Source organism: Mauremys reevesii, linkage group 1 (genome assembly GCF_016161935.1).
Source record: "Mauremys reevesii isolate NIE-2019 linkage group 1, ASM1616193v1, whole genome shotgun sequence".
Classification (NCBI taxonomy): Eukaryota; Metazoa; Chordata; order Testudines; family Geoemydidae; genus Mauremys; species Mauremys reevesii.
In genome coordinates, this window is record NC_052623.1 from 200,797,177 (window position 1) to 200,811,397 (window position 14,221).

General features: G+C 39.2%; 1 protein-coding gene across 9 annotated transcripts in view; it reads left to right on the top strand.

The window, feature by feature from the left end:
• Window positions 1–14,221, top strand: part of SENP7 (SUMO specific peptidase 7) — an 82,126-nt gene that overhangs the window by 10,170 nt on the left and 57,735 nt on the right. For 8 of the 9 annotated variants that reach the window (XM_039526235.1, XM_039526241.1, XM_039526270.1 and 5 more), the window contains exons 4-5: window positions 1,831–1,928; window positions 13,483–13,680. In XM_039526235.1, coding sequence (XP_039382169.1) covers window positions 1,831–1,928; window positions 13,483–13,680 — 296 coding nt within the window. The remainder of the gene's footprint in view (window positions 1–1,830; window positions 1,929–13,482; window positions 13,681–14,221) is intronic. The other variant, XM_039526278.1, reaches the window with a different exon arrangement.

Sequence of the window (14,221 nt, forward strand, 5' to 3'; positions counted from 1 at the left end):
GCAGATCAGTTCCCTACACTTTAACAAAATTAATTGCTTGGACCGAGTGTCCTTTAAAATAATTAAAGTTTGGCTTCCTGCTATTACAGCATCCGTTTCCACCAGCCTCATTTCTTACCTGCTACTTATTTACTGAGGGCTCTGTGTTTTAAGTCCTTTATTTGTGTTTGGCCCCTTCTGATCTCTCAGGGTTTTTTTGCTTGTTTCTTCTTCTTTTTTTTAAATTCAGCTCTCATGATTAAACAGATTTATCTTTCATCTGCATGTAGGAGCCAATGTCCATCTTGGAGATGTACTTCATAGTGTTGCCTGCTAGTTTTCTTCCTTATTAGATATCATCCTTGAGAGAGATCATCCTTGAAGCTTTCAGTGGAATTCCATTAGACAGATCTGTACTACACTGGCAACAAATAATGTCCCATTGTTCCCTGATGGTGGTAGAGACAGAGTTATCTGCTGTAGTTGGCAGACCCAGCCTTACTATTTTTGGATGGGCCTGCAGAACAGTTTTTTGCCACCAGCCTTTCACAGTTTTGGGGGCAATCCAACATGATCCACACCACTATGCATAAGACAAGCCCTCAAGATTTTGGAGTGGGGATGGATACTTTCTTTGAGGCACAACCCAAACTGAGTTGATTTGTGTGTGTGTGTGAAATCTTCAGATTTCCCTTTGTCTCCCCATCAAAGTCTTCTACTGCAGAAGTGAGTGAGGCCGTTTGCTTGTGTGCTTTCAACCGTGCTGATCCATTGGCATCAAATTATATGTTCTGGTCGGTCTCTCTCTCTCTCTCTGAAAGCTGATATATGCTCCTTTATATCTTCAGCTCTCCCGAAAATGGAGGGGACAGGAAGGACATAAAGACTGTCTCTGGCTTTGGAGAACTCATTGTGTTTCTATAGTTTCTTGTTACTAATTACTGGTCAAAAAGGAACTGATGGTTTAGGACATTAGTAACAATTGTGTCTCACCATTGTGTTGTGAAACAGGGTTCTGCCATGCCACCCATCATGGAGGCCGTCTAACAGCTATAGTTTTTAACATTACAGAGCATTCAGATCTTAAAGTGAAGATTTGGTTGATTCACTTAGATCAGTGATACTCAGACCTCTGTGGTTCAGGAGCTAATTTAGTGATCAGCATTGTCCAAAAGAGCCACAGTAGTATGAATGACAGGGAAACTTTTAGTTTTTATATATATTATTCTCAGAGCAAATAAGTTAATAACTTGGTGAAAGTTGATAACTTAATTGGTTAATTGCGTAGTAAAAAGCATCCTGATTGGTTAATAACTTAGACTGGTTAATAATTAAATCACACAGTGTTTTAATACCATGTGCTGCAAAGAGCAGCAGGAGACACATTAAAGAGCCACTTGCAGCTTGAGAGCCACAGTCTGAGTATCACTGACATATATCAAATTAAGTCACTTGTTAAGGGAATTAAGCTAGGCAGATGTCTTACTGGCTCATGATTGATATTGAACAAACCCACTGCAAAAGCACATGTGCTCTTTTCTTAAGTAAAAGTTAATAATGCGGTTGTCCTGCACAAACAGTCAAATTTCTTAGGGAAAGGGCAGATTTGACACCTGGTTGGTGCTATTCATACAAATGCTGGAAATCATAGTGGTTTCAATACTTTATATTCTTTTAACTGAATGTCTGGTTTTCTTTGCTGCTGGCCTTTTATACTACGTGAGCAGTTATGTTCTTTCAAGCTCTGTCCTTCTCATCACTCTTCCACCTATCCTTACCTCTTCCCCATACATTAACCGTCATTTCATTTTTAAAACTTCTTCATTATTAGACCTTTTATTTAAATTGCAGTGGAAATTAAGGGCAAGAAATCAAGCGCCTTATCCACAGTGGAAAAGACAAAGGGACTTTGACAGACCCAGCTTCATTGGCGAAGGACCAGCAATTGGGTAAGATGTCTCACATCAAAACTAGCTCATTTTACATGATAGTGTTTTACCTATTCTGAGTGTTACAAACCTTTCTTGAACACAGATATCCTTATTTTCTACACAATTATTAGGGGAATACAAATGCTACTTTCATAACTGTTTAGAAAGCCCAAATTGAGATTAATGGCTAGGGATGTGTTTATGTAGTAATCGTATGGTATTATAAATTCATAAATAGATTACAAGTAGGGCTGACGATTACTTGTAGTTAACTCACACGATTAAAAATGAATCACAATTTAAAAAAATCATAATTAATCACACTGTTAAACAATAGAATACCAACTGAAATTTATTAAATATTTTTTGATGTTTTTCTAATTTTTCAAATATATTGATTTCAATTACAACACAATACAAAGTGTACAGTGTTCACTTTATATTTTTATTACAAATATTTGCACTGTAAAAATGATAAAAGAAATAGTATTTTTCAGTTCACCTCCTACAAGTACTGTAGTGCAATCTCTCTATTGTGAAAGTGCAACTTATAAATGTAGATTTTTTTTTTGTTACATAACTGCACTCAAAAGCAAAACAGTGTAAAACTTCAGAGCCTACAAGTGCACTCAGTCCTACTTCTTGTTCAGCCAATCGCTAAGACAAACAAGTTTGTTTACATTTACGGGACATACTGCTGCCTGCTTCTTATTAATAATGTCACCTGAAAGTGAGAACAGACATTAAAATGGCACTGCTGTAGCCGGCGTTGCAAGATACTTACGTACCAGATATGCTAAACATTCATATGCTTCTTCATGCTTCGGCCACTATTCCAGGGGACATGCTTTCATGTTGATGATACTCGTTTAAAAAAAAAAATGCATTAATTAAATTTGTGACTGAACTCCTTGGGGAGAATTGTATGTCTCCTGTTCTGTTTTACCTGTGTTCTGCCATACATTTCATGTTATATCAGTCTCGGATGATGAACCAGCACATGTTCGTTTTCAGAACACTTTCACAGCAGTTTTGACAAAGCACAAAGAAAGTACTAATGTGAGATTTCTAAAGATAGCTGCAATACTCGATCCAAGGTTTAAGAATCTGAAGTGCCATCCAAAATCTGAGAGGGCTGAGGTGTGGAGCATGCTTTCAGAAATCTTAAAAGAGCAACACTTGGATGCAGAAACTATAGAACCTGAGCCACCAAAAAAAAAAAAATCAACCTTCTGCTGGTGGCATCTGAGTCAGATGATGAAAATGAACATGCGTCGGTCCGCTCTGCTTTGGATCGTTATTGAGCAGAACCCATCATCAGCATGGATGCATGTCCTGTGGAATGGTGGTTGAAGCATGAAGGGTCATATGAATCTTTAGCACATCTGGCATGTAAATATCTTGCGATGCTGGCTACAACAGTGTCATGCGAATGCCTGTTCTCACTTTCAGGCGACACTATAAACAAGAAGTGGGCAGCATTATCTCCTGCAAATTGTAACCAAACTTGTTTGTCTGAGTGATTGGCTGAAGTAGGACTGAGTGGACTTGTAGGCTCTAAAGTTTTATGTTTTGTTTTTGAATGCTGTTGTTTTTGTTCATAATTCTACATTTGTAAGTTTAACTTTCATCATAGAGACTGCACTACAGTACTTGTATTACGTGAATTGAAAAATACTATTTATTTTTTACAGTGCAAATACTGTATTTGTAATAAACACATATAAAGTGAGCACTGTACACGTATTCTGTGTTGTAATTAAATCAATTTATTTGAAAAAGTAGAAGACATCCAAAAATATTTAAATAAATGGTATTCTATTACTGTTTAACAGCGCAATTAATTGCAATTAATTTTTTTAATTACTTAACAGTCCTAATTACAAGCTTTACTTTGTTATAAGATTTCTCACAAAGTTGGATGGCAACATCAAACTAGGAATACAAATCTAACAGGTAATTGAGGCCTTGTCTACACTATGGGGGTAAGTCGACCTAAGTTACACTCCAGTTACGTGAATAACATAGCTGGAGTCAATGTAGCTTAGGTTGACTTGCTCTGGTGTCACCACCGCGCTGTGTCAATGGGAGACTCTCCCCCATCGACTTGCCTTACTCTTCTGGTGGAGTACTGGAGTGAACTGAAGAGCGCTCTGCAGTTGATTTAGCTGGTCTTCACTGGACCTGCTAAATCGATCCCCGCTGCATCGATCACAGCAGCATAGATCCCTGGTAAGTGTGGCCTAAGTCAGGACATTCTTTGGCCTGTGTTATGCAGGAGGTTAGATTAGATGATCACAGTGGTTCTTTGTGGCTTTATTATCTGTGAATCTGTGCCAATTAAATTCTTTGATGTCCTTAGATGAAGACTGTTACTCTTTAAGTACAGATTATTATTTCAGCACCTGCTGCTCTTGTGGGTTTTTTTCCCCCCAAATTGGTTTCCAGGTCACCTTTCAAATATATACATCACTATGGGATCTCTGACAGATCATAAATAAGTTGTTTTTGTCAGCTGTCAAAGGAAAACAAAGCCAACCAACATGATTAGCAGTAAGTACTGAGAAGTTAGATACAAGCATGTTCTCAGACCTCTTAAGTGAGTGAATGTGTGAGGTGGTGTGATTTACGGAATCTTTATACTGATAACCTTTTTTGTCATTGGTATGTTTTGGTTTTCCTCAGAGGTTAGTAGTGAATTGCATAGAAAACATCTGCTCTGTAGCAACTGGATAGCTATGTATGTTAAAGAATATGTTTGAGAAATCACATGCGGAAGGAATAAGAGTATTTAACAAAGCTAAATGTTAAGAATTCTTAGATTCAGTGTTGGTGACAGAAATTAAGTATTTTGATTTCATGGTGCAATTAAATCTACATAATTTAAACAATTAGATAATTCCAGTTATTTCTAGTTTGCGGATTGCAGAATTAGGATAATTCTCTATCTCGTGGTTGGTATTTAGAATAAACTCATTTATGAAGTAGTTTCTTGGAAGGAAAATGTTCTAGAAGTGCAAACTTTTGAAGAAGCAGCTATAGTTTAAGGAAATGCTTAATGTCAAAGTATGTCAGGTGATTCTGCACCTTTTACTCAATGTGTAAGTGACCACAAAGATTTATTTGGTGATCAGTTAGCCCTGCATTTATGTATAGTAACTACTCACTTAATGTTGTAGTTATGTTCCTGAAAAATGCTACTTTAAGTGAAACGATGTTAAGAAAATCCAATTTCCCCAGAAGAATTAATGTAAATGGGCGGAGGGTAGGTTCCAGGGAAATTTTTTCCCCCTGACAAAAGACATCTCTCACACACACACACACACACACACACACACACACTTTTAAACAAACAATTTAATACTGTATACAGCAATGATGATTGTGAAGCTTGGTTGAGCTGGTGAAGTTAGAGGGTACAAGAGGGTGGGATGTTTCCCAGGGAATGCCTTACTGCTAAATGATGAACTAGCACTCAGCTGAGCCCTCAAGGGTTAACACATTGTTAATGTAGCCTCACACTCTACAAGGCAGCATGAATGGAGGGAGAGGAGACAGCATGGCAGAGAGAGAGACACACACACACACACACACACACACACCTTTTATGTGAGAGACTGGTGTTGCCCCTTTAAGTACGCTGACCCCACTCTAAATACATTGCCTTTTTAGGTAGATCAGCAAGTTGAGACAGCAGCTGCTGCCAGCAAGCTCCTTCCTTCCTGAGCCCTATCTCCCCCCACCTCCCCCCCACTCTGTGGAGATGGGGGGCAGGAGTTGGGGGGAGGGGGACACCCTGACATTAGAACCCCTCTTCCCTATTCCCCCCCTCCCCCCCCCGCACAGCAAGCAGGAGGCTCCCAGAAGCAGCTCGAAGGCAGGAGCAGCACAGGGCAGTGCGGGGAGGGGGGGAGGGACAGATGAACTGCTGGGCAATTGATAGCCTGCTGGGCGGCTGCCGCACAGGGAACTTAGGGGAGCTGACTGGGTTGCTGCTGATCCACCTTTCCACCTGGTTCCAAGCCCCCACTAGCTAGCTCCAGCGGGCTGCTCTTCCTGCAAGCAGTGGACAAAGCAGGCGGCTGCCAAACAACATTATAAGGGAGCATTGCACAACTTTAAACGAGCATGTTCTCTAATTGATCAGCAATGAACCAACATTAACCGGGCCAACTTTAAGTGAGGAGTTACTGTATTGAATGCTGCAAACTGTTGTAGGTAAGAGGTATGCTTCACAGAAATTCTGACTTAACTTTCCTGCTTCTCCAAAGGCATAAATGTTTGCACTGGCTTTGATGCTCCAGAATGCATCCTTCTTTAACATTAGATACAAGGGAGCAACTGGCAGGCAATGAAGCTTTTCTGTTCCACCACATCCAACTTAAAAACTGGAGTTATTGCAACCCTTGTGTTGTGATTTGATATTCCAGTGGGGATTACTTTCTTCTCTCTGTGATGCCAGATAACATTATTGGAGTGTTGTAGTAGACCTTGAACTGGCCATTGTGACTTTGGGAAACTTAAAGAAAATAGATACCTTTGGAATCCATTACACAAATTACTTTAACTTGATATTTGAGGTAGAGATGCATAGTCATAAGGTTAAATACTTTTCCAAAAACTCATTGCAGACACGCTAATAAGAGAGTGATTAGTAATATAGTGAGGCATCAAATGTTCATAAGTTAATTTATGCTTTTCAAGAATTTTTTTTTTAAGGCAAGATTTGTACAGAAAATTGAGATGTTGAGAACAAAATTAATCAAGCGATACAATAAGAAATTCTTTAATTGCATATTTACCAGTGCTAGGAGGCTGGATAATAAATTAGAGGAGTTGCGTATTTAAGAGAGTATAATCTTGACCTAGTTGGTGGTATATAAACCTGTTGGGAAGATTCTTATAATTGAAATGTTAAAATAAATGGAATTTAGGAAGGATGAAGTGGGCAAAAGGGGAGGTGGACTAGCACTCCATGTCAAAAATGGCGTTCTCTTTTTCCTGAGTGATACATCAGACCTCCGGCATGCTGGCAATACTAACATGTCCTGGGACTAAAAATTATAGAAGACAATTTCCTAACTCAACAAGTTGCTCCAACCCAGGGGAATTCTGTATCAGACCTCATTGTGACAGACAGACATTGATCGCAGAATTGGTGATTGCTTAGTGATGCAAGTGATTTATGACTTAATTACATTTGTTGTGTGCAAACAGAATAAAGTCCAAGGTAGTAATATATATTTGGTTCTTTAAAGGGCCAGTTTCATAAAGCTGATAACAATTATGGGCCAAATCAGCTGGAGAATGACATTTACACCTTTCTATTTAAATTCTATCGGGAACTATTTAAGAATATTTTACTAAATACCCAAAATGCCATAATTGAGAAAGAAGGCAATAAGAAACAAAAACAACCACCAAAAAAGGACCTATCTTAAAGGAAAAGTTCGGGACAGGTTCCCACCCTGGTCGGGGGTGGGTGGGGGTAAAGAGCTCCTCTGGACTCAGTTAGCCCTGACCTGGTGCACCTGGCCTGTTGCACATGGAGAGAAATGACCCCTTAAAAGGGAGGACCAAGCCCAGCTGATTGTGGCACTCAGAAGGGCGTGGAGCTAAAGTAGCCCCACAGAACAGAGGCTGCTTACCCAGAAAGCTTCTGAAAATCCTCTGCTGCTTGGATCCTCTGGAGAGGTAAAGAGACAGACTTAACTTTTGTTTTTCTTTTCATTAGAGCCCAGGAAGCTCAGTCTGGGCTTCTCAGATAGCCAAGAAGATAGGAATCCAGCCTCCTTCATATAGACTATTTACTTTTTTCTTTGTGAGGAACAGCAGGGTGAGCCCAGACTGTTGTGTAGTTTGCAGGATTATTTTGTTTGCCTTTTCCTTTTTTTGAGTGCGGTTAAACCCAGAAGGTGGGGAGCTGTCTCGCTAAGATTTACAGCTGGGAGACTGCATCCTTCACTCCAAACCGGTGCTACAGTGACATCTACAGCCAGAGAGGGATGTCTGGGATGAGAGAGAGACCCACCCTCACTCCATGGGGAAGCCCTTGAGGTACAACCCATGACAGGAAGTGAAAGCAGATTTTACATAAAACAAATGGAAAAAGGGGGAAATTGATAGCAATGAATATAAACTAGTAGCTAGAAATGTAGAAATTTGATAAAGGAAGCAACGAAACACAAGGAGAAAGCTATGGCTAGCAGAGTTAAGGACAGTAAGCAGTTTTTAAAGTATATTAGGAACAAAAGGAATCCTAACAATGGTATAGGTCCATTGTTAAATGGAAATGGCAGAAGTGTTCAATACATATTTCTGTATTGTATTTGGGAAGAAAGCCAGAAAATGTAGTCTTGTCTGATGATGATAATGAAATGCTTTCCATTCCAGTAGTAACTCAGGAGGCTGTTAAAGAGTAGCTACTAAAGTTAGACATTTTTAAATGAGCAGATCCAGATAACTTGCATCCATTTTTTTTTTAAAAACTGACCAAGGAGCTTTCAGGGCTCTTAATGTTGTTTTTTCAATAAGTCTTGGAACACTGGGGAAATTCCAGAAGACTAGAAGAAAGCTAATACTGTGCCAATGTTTAAAAAGGATAAGCGGGACGACCTGGGTAATTATAAGCTGATCCAAGACAAAATAATGGAATGCTGATATGGGACTTGATTAACAAAGAATTCAGGAGGGTAATTATAAATACCAATTACCATAGATTTATGGGAAATTGAGTTTACAAGATTGGCTCATGTAATATAATTAGACTTATGTAGGGCATTTGATTTGGTATTGCATGACATTTTGATTGAGAACTAGAACAATAAAAATCAACATGGCACACGTTAAATGGATTAAAAACTGGATAATTGTTAGGTCTCAAAATGTAATTATACATGTGGACTCATCATTAAGCAGGTGTGTATCTTGTAGGGTTTTGCTGTTATTCAGAGGGACTCTGGTATAGAGATGTGAGCAGCAGGATGGAACAAAGATTCCTAGCATTTCTTCCCAGCAAACATGTGTGATCTTCATTAATTCACTTAACCTCCCTATGCCTTAGTTTATTTGTCTATAAAATGGGGAAAATACTAATTCAATAAGAGTGCTGTGGTTTAATACTTAGAATGCACCACAACCACTAAGTAATCTTCACAATACCCCAGTGAAGCAAGTACATTGTATTCCTATTGTACTTATGGGTAAAATAAGACTGAATATGGTCAAGCAACTTGCCCAAGGCCACAGAGGGAGTTCTCGATTCCTAATTCCATTTTCAAACCACTTACCCCTCTTTCATTATTAATTGTCATAAACCACTTTAGATCCTGTGATGAAATAGCACAATTGATTATTACTATCTGTGCTGTAAAGTTCACTTTACTATTTGTGTACCAGCTCAATTAACTTAATTTTTCCTTAAAGCATATATGAGGCTTTTAAAAATAGTTTTTTGCAGGAGGGATACAACTCTTTCAGAGGCAGGTATCAGGACCTGAAACGAGACTTCACTGGCATCCATTTAGCAGCACTTGCTCTGGAGTACATAGGATGGGCGCTTTTATTGTTCAAGCTTTTGATTCTTGTCCGCTTAGTTCTTTTGGAAATTTTTTTGTAGCAATACCTGAGTTTCTTGAAAAAGTTGTGTAATGTTTTCCTGTTAGCCTGGCATTGTAAGCATTTCATTGAAATATTTGTCAGGATTGGATGAAGTAGTGACTGCTTTATCACAAAGACTTAACTCCTGTAATTGGTTACTGACAAGCTTACCTGGGAATGGATTCCTTGCTCCTGGTCTGCAAGATTAGTGTGGATGCTTGTTTGCTGCTAAAGTTTACGAATACAGTGTTGGTTATCTGCATCCTCATCTGGTATATAGAGCACATATCTTGGAGCAGGGGGAGGAAATACATAGGCTCTTTTTATATCAGCAGGATGGTGGCCTGAGCCTCTGTTTGCCAGAAGCTGGGAATGGGCAACAGGGGAGGGATCACTTGATGATTACCTGTTTTGTTCATTCCCTCTGAAGCACCTGGCATTGGCCACTGTCAAGAGACAGGATACTGGGCTAGACGGACCTTTGGTCTGACTCGGTATGGGTTCTTATGTTCACACCTTCTCTCAGCCTCATAGTATCTGCCTGCCACATACCTCTCACTTGCACAAAGCTGTTTCTCTTTATATAAAAGCAATTCCTCCCATAGTATGTATAATTCTTTAGTCTTCATCTTTTGCACTTTATATATACAGTCTCCATAGGAAGCAATTTCTGCCATGCAAGTCTCTTAAGATCAGGATGTGTATTTCACCATCCTCTCAAGATCAACGTCTTTGTAAAATCAAGCTTAACTGTTATCCATTTTAAAAAAATGTATTGTTCCATCTATTCATGACAAATCATATAGCAAATATATCACTAAAGCAGCTTAAGCGAAGTTGCTGTTTTGCATTCCTTGCTGCAGAACCAATTCAGTGCAAAAGAGACTTCAGTCTCATCTAGCAGAGCAAATGCAGCACATAAGAACGGCCATACTGGGTCAGACCAATGGTCCATCTAGCCAAGTATCCTGTCTTCCGATAGTGGCTGATGCCAGGTGCTTCAGAGGGAATGAACAGAACAGGCAGTCATCAAGGGATCCATCCCCTGTCATCCATTCCCAGCTTCTGGCAAACAGACTAGGGACATTCAGAGCATGGCATTGCATCCCTGACCATCCTGGCTAATAGCCTTTGATGGACCTATCCTCCATGAACTTATCTTGTTCTTTTTTGATCCCTGTTATAGTGTTGGCTTTAACGACATCCCCTGACAAAGAGTTCCACAGGTTGACTGCGTTGTGTGAAGAAGTACTTCCTTCCTTCCAAGATTTTATAGACCTCGATTATATTCCCCTCTGTGTCACCTCTTTTCCAAGTTGAAAAGTCCCAGTCTTTTTAATCTCTCCTCGTACAGAAGCTGTTCCATACCTCTGATCATTTTTATTGCCCTACTCTGTACCTTTTCCAATTCCAATCTATCTTTTTTGAGATGGGGAGACTGGATCTGCATACAGTATTCCAGATGTGAGCATACTATGGATTTATATAGAGGCATTATGATATTTTCTGTCTTATTTATCCCTTTCCTAATGGCTCCTACCATTAACTTTTTTTGACTGCTGCTGCTTATTGAGTGGATGTTTTCAGAGAACTATCCACAGTGACTCCAAGATCCATTTCTTGAGTCATAACAGCTAATTTAGACCCCCATCATTTTGTTTGTATAGTTGGGATTGTTTTCCAATGTGCATTACTTTGAATTTATCAATATTGATTTTCATTTGTCATTTTGTTGCCCAGTAACCCAGTTTTGTGAGATCCCTTTGTAACTCTTTACAATCTTCTTTGTACTTAACTATCTTGAATAGTTTTGTATCGTCTGCAAATTTTGCCATCTCACTGTTTACCCATTTTTCGAGATTATTTATGCCTGTGTTGAACAATACTGGTCCAAGTACAGACCCGGGGGACGCCACTATTTACCTCTCTCCATTGTGGAAACTGGCCATTTATTCCTATAATTTAAACAGTTACTGATCCATGACCTTCCCTCTTACCCATGACTGCTTACTTTGCTTTAAGAGCCTTTGGTTAGGGATGTTGTCCAAGGCTTTCTGAAAGTCCAAGTAGACTATATCCATTGGATCACTCAGGTCCATATGTTTGCTGACCCCCCTCAAAGATTGTAGTAGATTTCCCTTTGCAAAAGCCATGTTGACTCTTCCCCAACATATCATGTTCATCTCTGTGTCTGGTAATTCTGTTCTTTTCTATAGTTTCAACCAATTTGCCTGGTTCTGAAGTTAGGCTTTCTGGCCTGTAATTGCACGATTGCCTCTGGAGCCTTATTAAAAAAAAAAAAGGTCTTACATTAGCTATCCGCCAGTTATCTGGCATAGAGGTTAATTTAAGTGATAAGTTACATATCTCAGTTAGTACTTCTGCAATTTCATATTTGAGTTCCTTCAGAATTCTTGGGTGAATACCATCTGGGCCTGGAGACTTCTTACTGTTTAATTTATCAATTTGTTCCAAAACCACTGGCACCTCAGTCTGGGACAGTTGCTCATATTTGTCACCTAAAAAGAATGTCTCAGGTGTGGGAATCTCTCGCACATCCTCTGCAGTGAAGACTAATACACAGAATTAATTTAGTTTCTCCACAATGGCCTTATCTTCCTTGAGTGCTCCTTTAGCACCTTAATCGTCCAGTGGCCCCACTGATTGTTTAGCAGGCTTCCTGCTTCTGATGTACTTTAAAAAATTTTTGCTGTTACTTTTTAAGTCTTTGGCTAGTTGCTCTTCAAATTTTTTTTTGGCCTGTCTAATTATACTTTTACACCAGAATTTATGCTCCTTTCTATTTTCCTCAATAGGATTTCACTTCCAGTTTTTAAAGGATGCCTTTTTTTGCCTCTAATGGCTTCTTTTAATTTTAGTCATGGTGGCACTTTTTTGGTCCTCTTACTACAGTATGTTTTTTTATTTTATTTGGGGGGTATACATTTAATTTGAGCTTCTATTATGGTGTCTTTAAAAAGTTCCCATGCAGCTTTAGGGCATTTCACTTTTGGGTCTGTACCTTTTAATTTCTGTTTAACTAGCTTCCTCATTTTTGTGTAGTTCCCTTTTCTGAAATTAAATGCTATTGAGGTGAGCTGCTGTGGTGCATTCCCTCCCCACCCCTCCGCCTGGGTTCTTTCAAATTAATCATATTATGGTTGCTATTACCAAGTGGTTCAGCTATATTCACCCATATTCAGATCCTGTGCTCCACTTAAGACTAAATCAAGAATTGCCTCTCCTCCTGTGGGTTCTAGGACTAGCTGCTCCCAAGAAACAGTCGTTTATGGTGTCAAGAAACTTTGTCATGTAGCACAACTCATGTAAGCAACTTTAATAGTAACTTCAACTGACCTTGTAATTTATAATTACATACAATTTCTCAAATGTAGATGACCAGAAACTTTTAATGTTGGGACATAAAAATCAAGGTGATAATCTGACAAAATATTTGGCTATGGTAATAGCATAATTTTCTTGCAAAACCTCATTTTGAATCGGTGCATGAGCCGCTAAATGCTGTATTGTCCTTAAAGTGTTGTCATAGTATAACCCCCTGTTTTCACCCTTTGGTACAGTCTGTCTTGAGGATGCTCATATCTACAGTTTCAGTGCAGTTTGAGGCTCTGGTAGCACCACTTCTGTGAACTTTAATAGAGGTTATACCGCATGTGTGGAGATTTTGCTGCACTAAAAATTTACTCCCATACATGCACGTGTGTTTGGGCTAGTCACTGATGCCAGAATGCAAAATCCTGGAAGGGATGCTGTGACCCAAGATAATCAGTCTTGACTCTCCATCTGTACAAAGAGCAGTTTTGCAAGTCATCAGCTGAACAAATATATCTCTAGTCAAGATGAAAAGTGTTATTGCAGGGACTACAGAGTCCTTAAAGAAACTTTGTTGAATTCATGTACCTTCTCTAGACTTCAGCACTATATTTATTATGTCTTATTGTCTGTATGGCAGGCAACCCAAAGTTATGTTGACGAATGTCCTGAGGACAGAAATAGGAAGAAAATACACACAGAGCCAGCTTATAACTGATGCTAATTTATCTGATGTTGACAAGTTGCAATCAGATCGACCACCTTCATCATCCGTTGCCAGCCTAGAGATATTGCAAATATTAAATCCTCCTCTCCAAAGCCTTTTTATATCCAAAAGGTACGTTGTTCAATACTGATTAAGTCTTAACGTCCTGGATCTTTGCTTCATTTGACTAAAAATCATAATCATTTGCTTGCAATTGTTTTTTATGCGAAACTATTCCTTTTTACATTGTAGATGTTACCTGTTGTCTTGATCACAAGCCTTACTCTTGTGACTGTCACTTTGGATCATATAATTTGAGTGTACCTGTACCAACCACAATCTTGTGGGATTTCTGATGAGTTGGTGGCTAGAGCTTGATTAATTCTGGTCCAGCTTATTGGACTCTCTGAGATGGGTGTCTTTCATCACTCTGGTGAAAAGAAAACACATTCACATCTAACTGTCCCCCTAGAAGAAGAAATCTACAATTCTTTCCTTTTCTGATTGTTCTTCTGGATCTGATTTTGACTCTCTTCCAAGTCGTACTTCTCATCACAGACCACCTGTGTGCCAGTTCTGGAAAATTGACATCTGCTCTGCAAACACCAAGGCTCCCTTGCGAAGGACTTTGTACCTTTCAGCAGAACAGGAGTGGAAAGAAAGACATCAGACA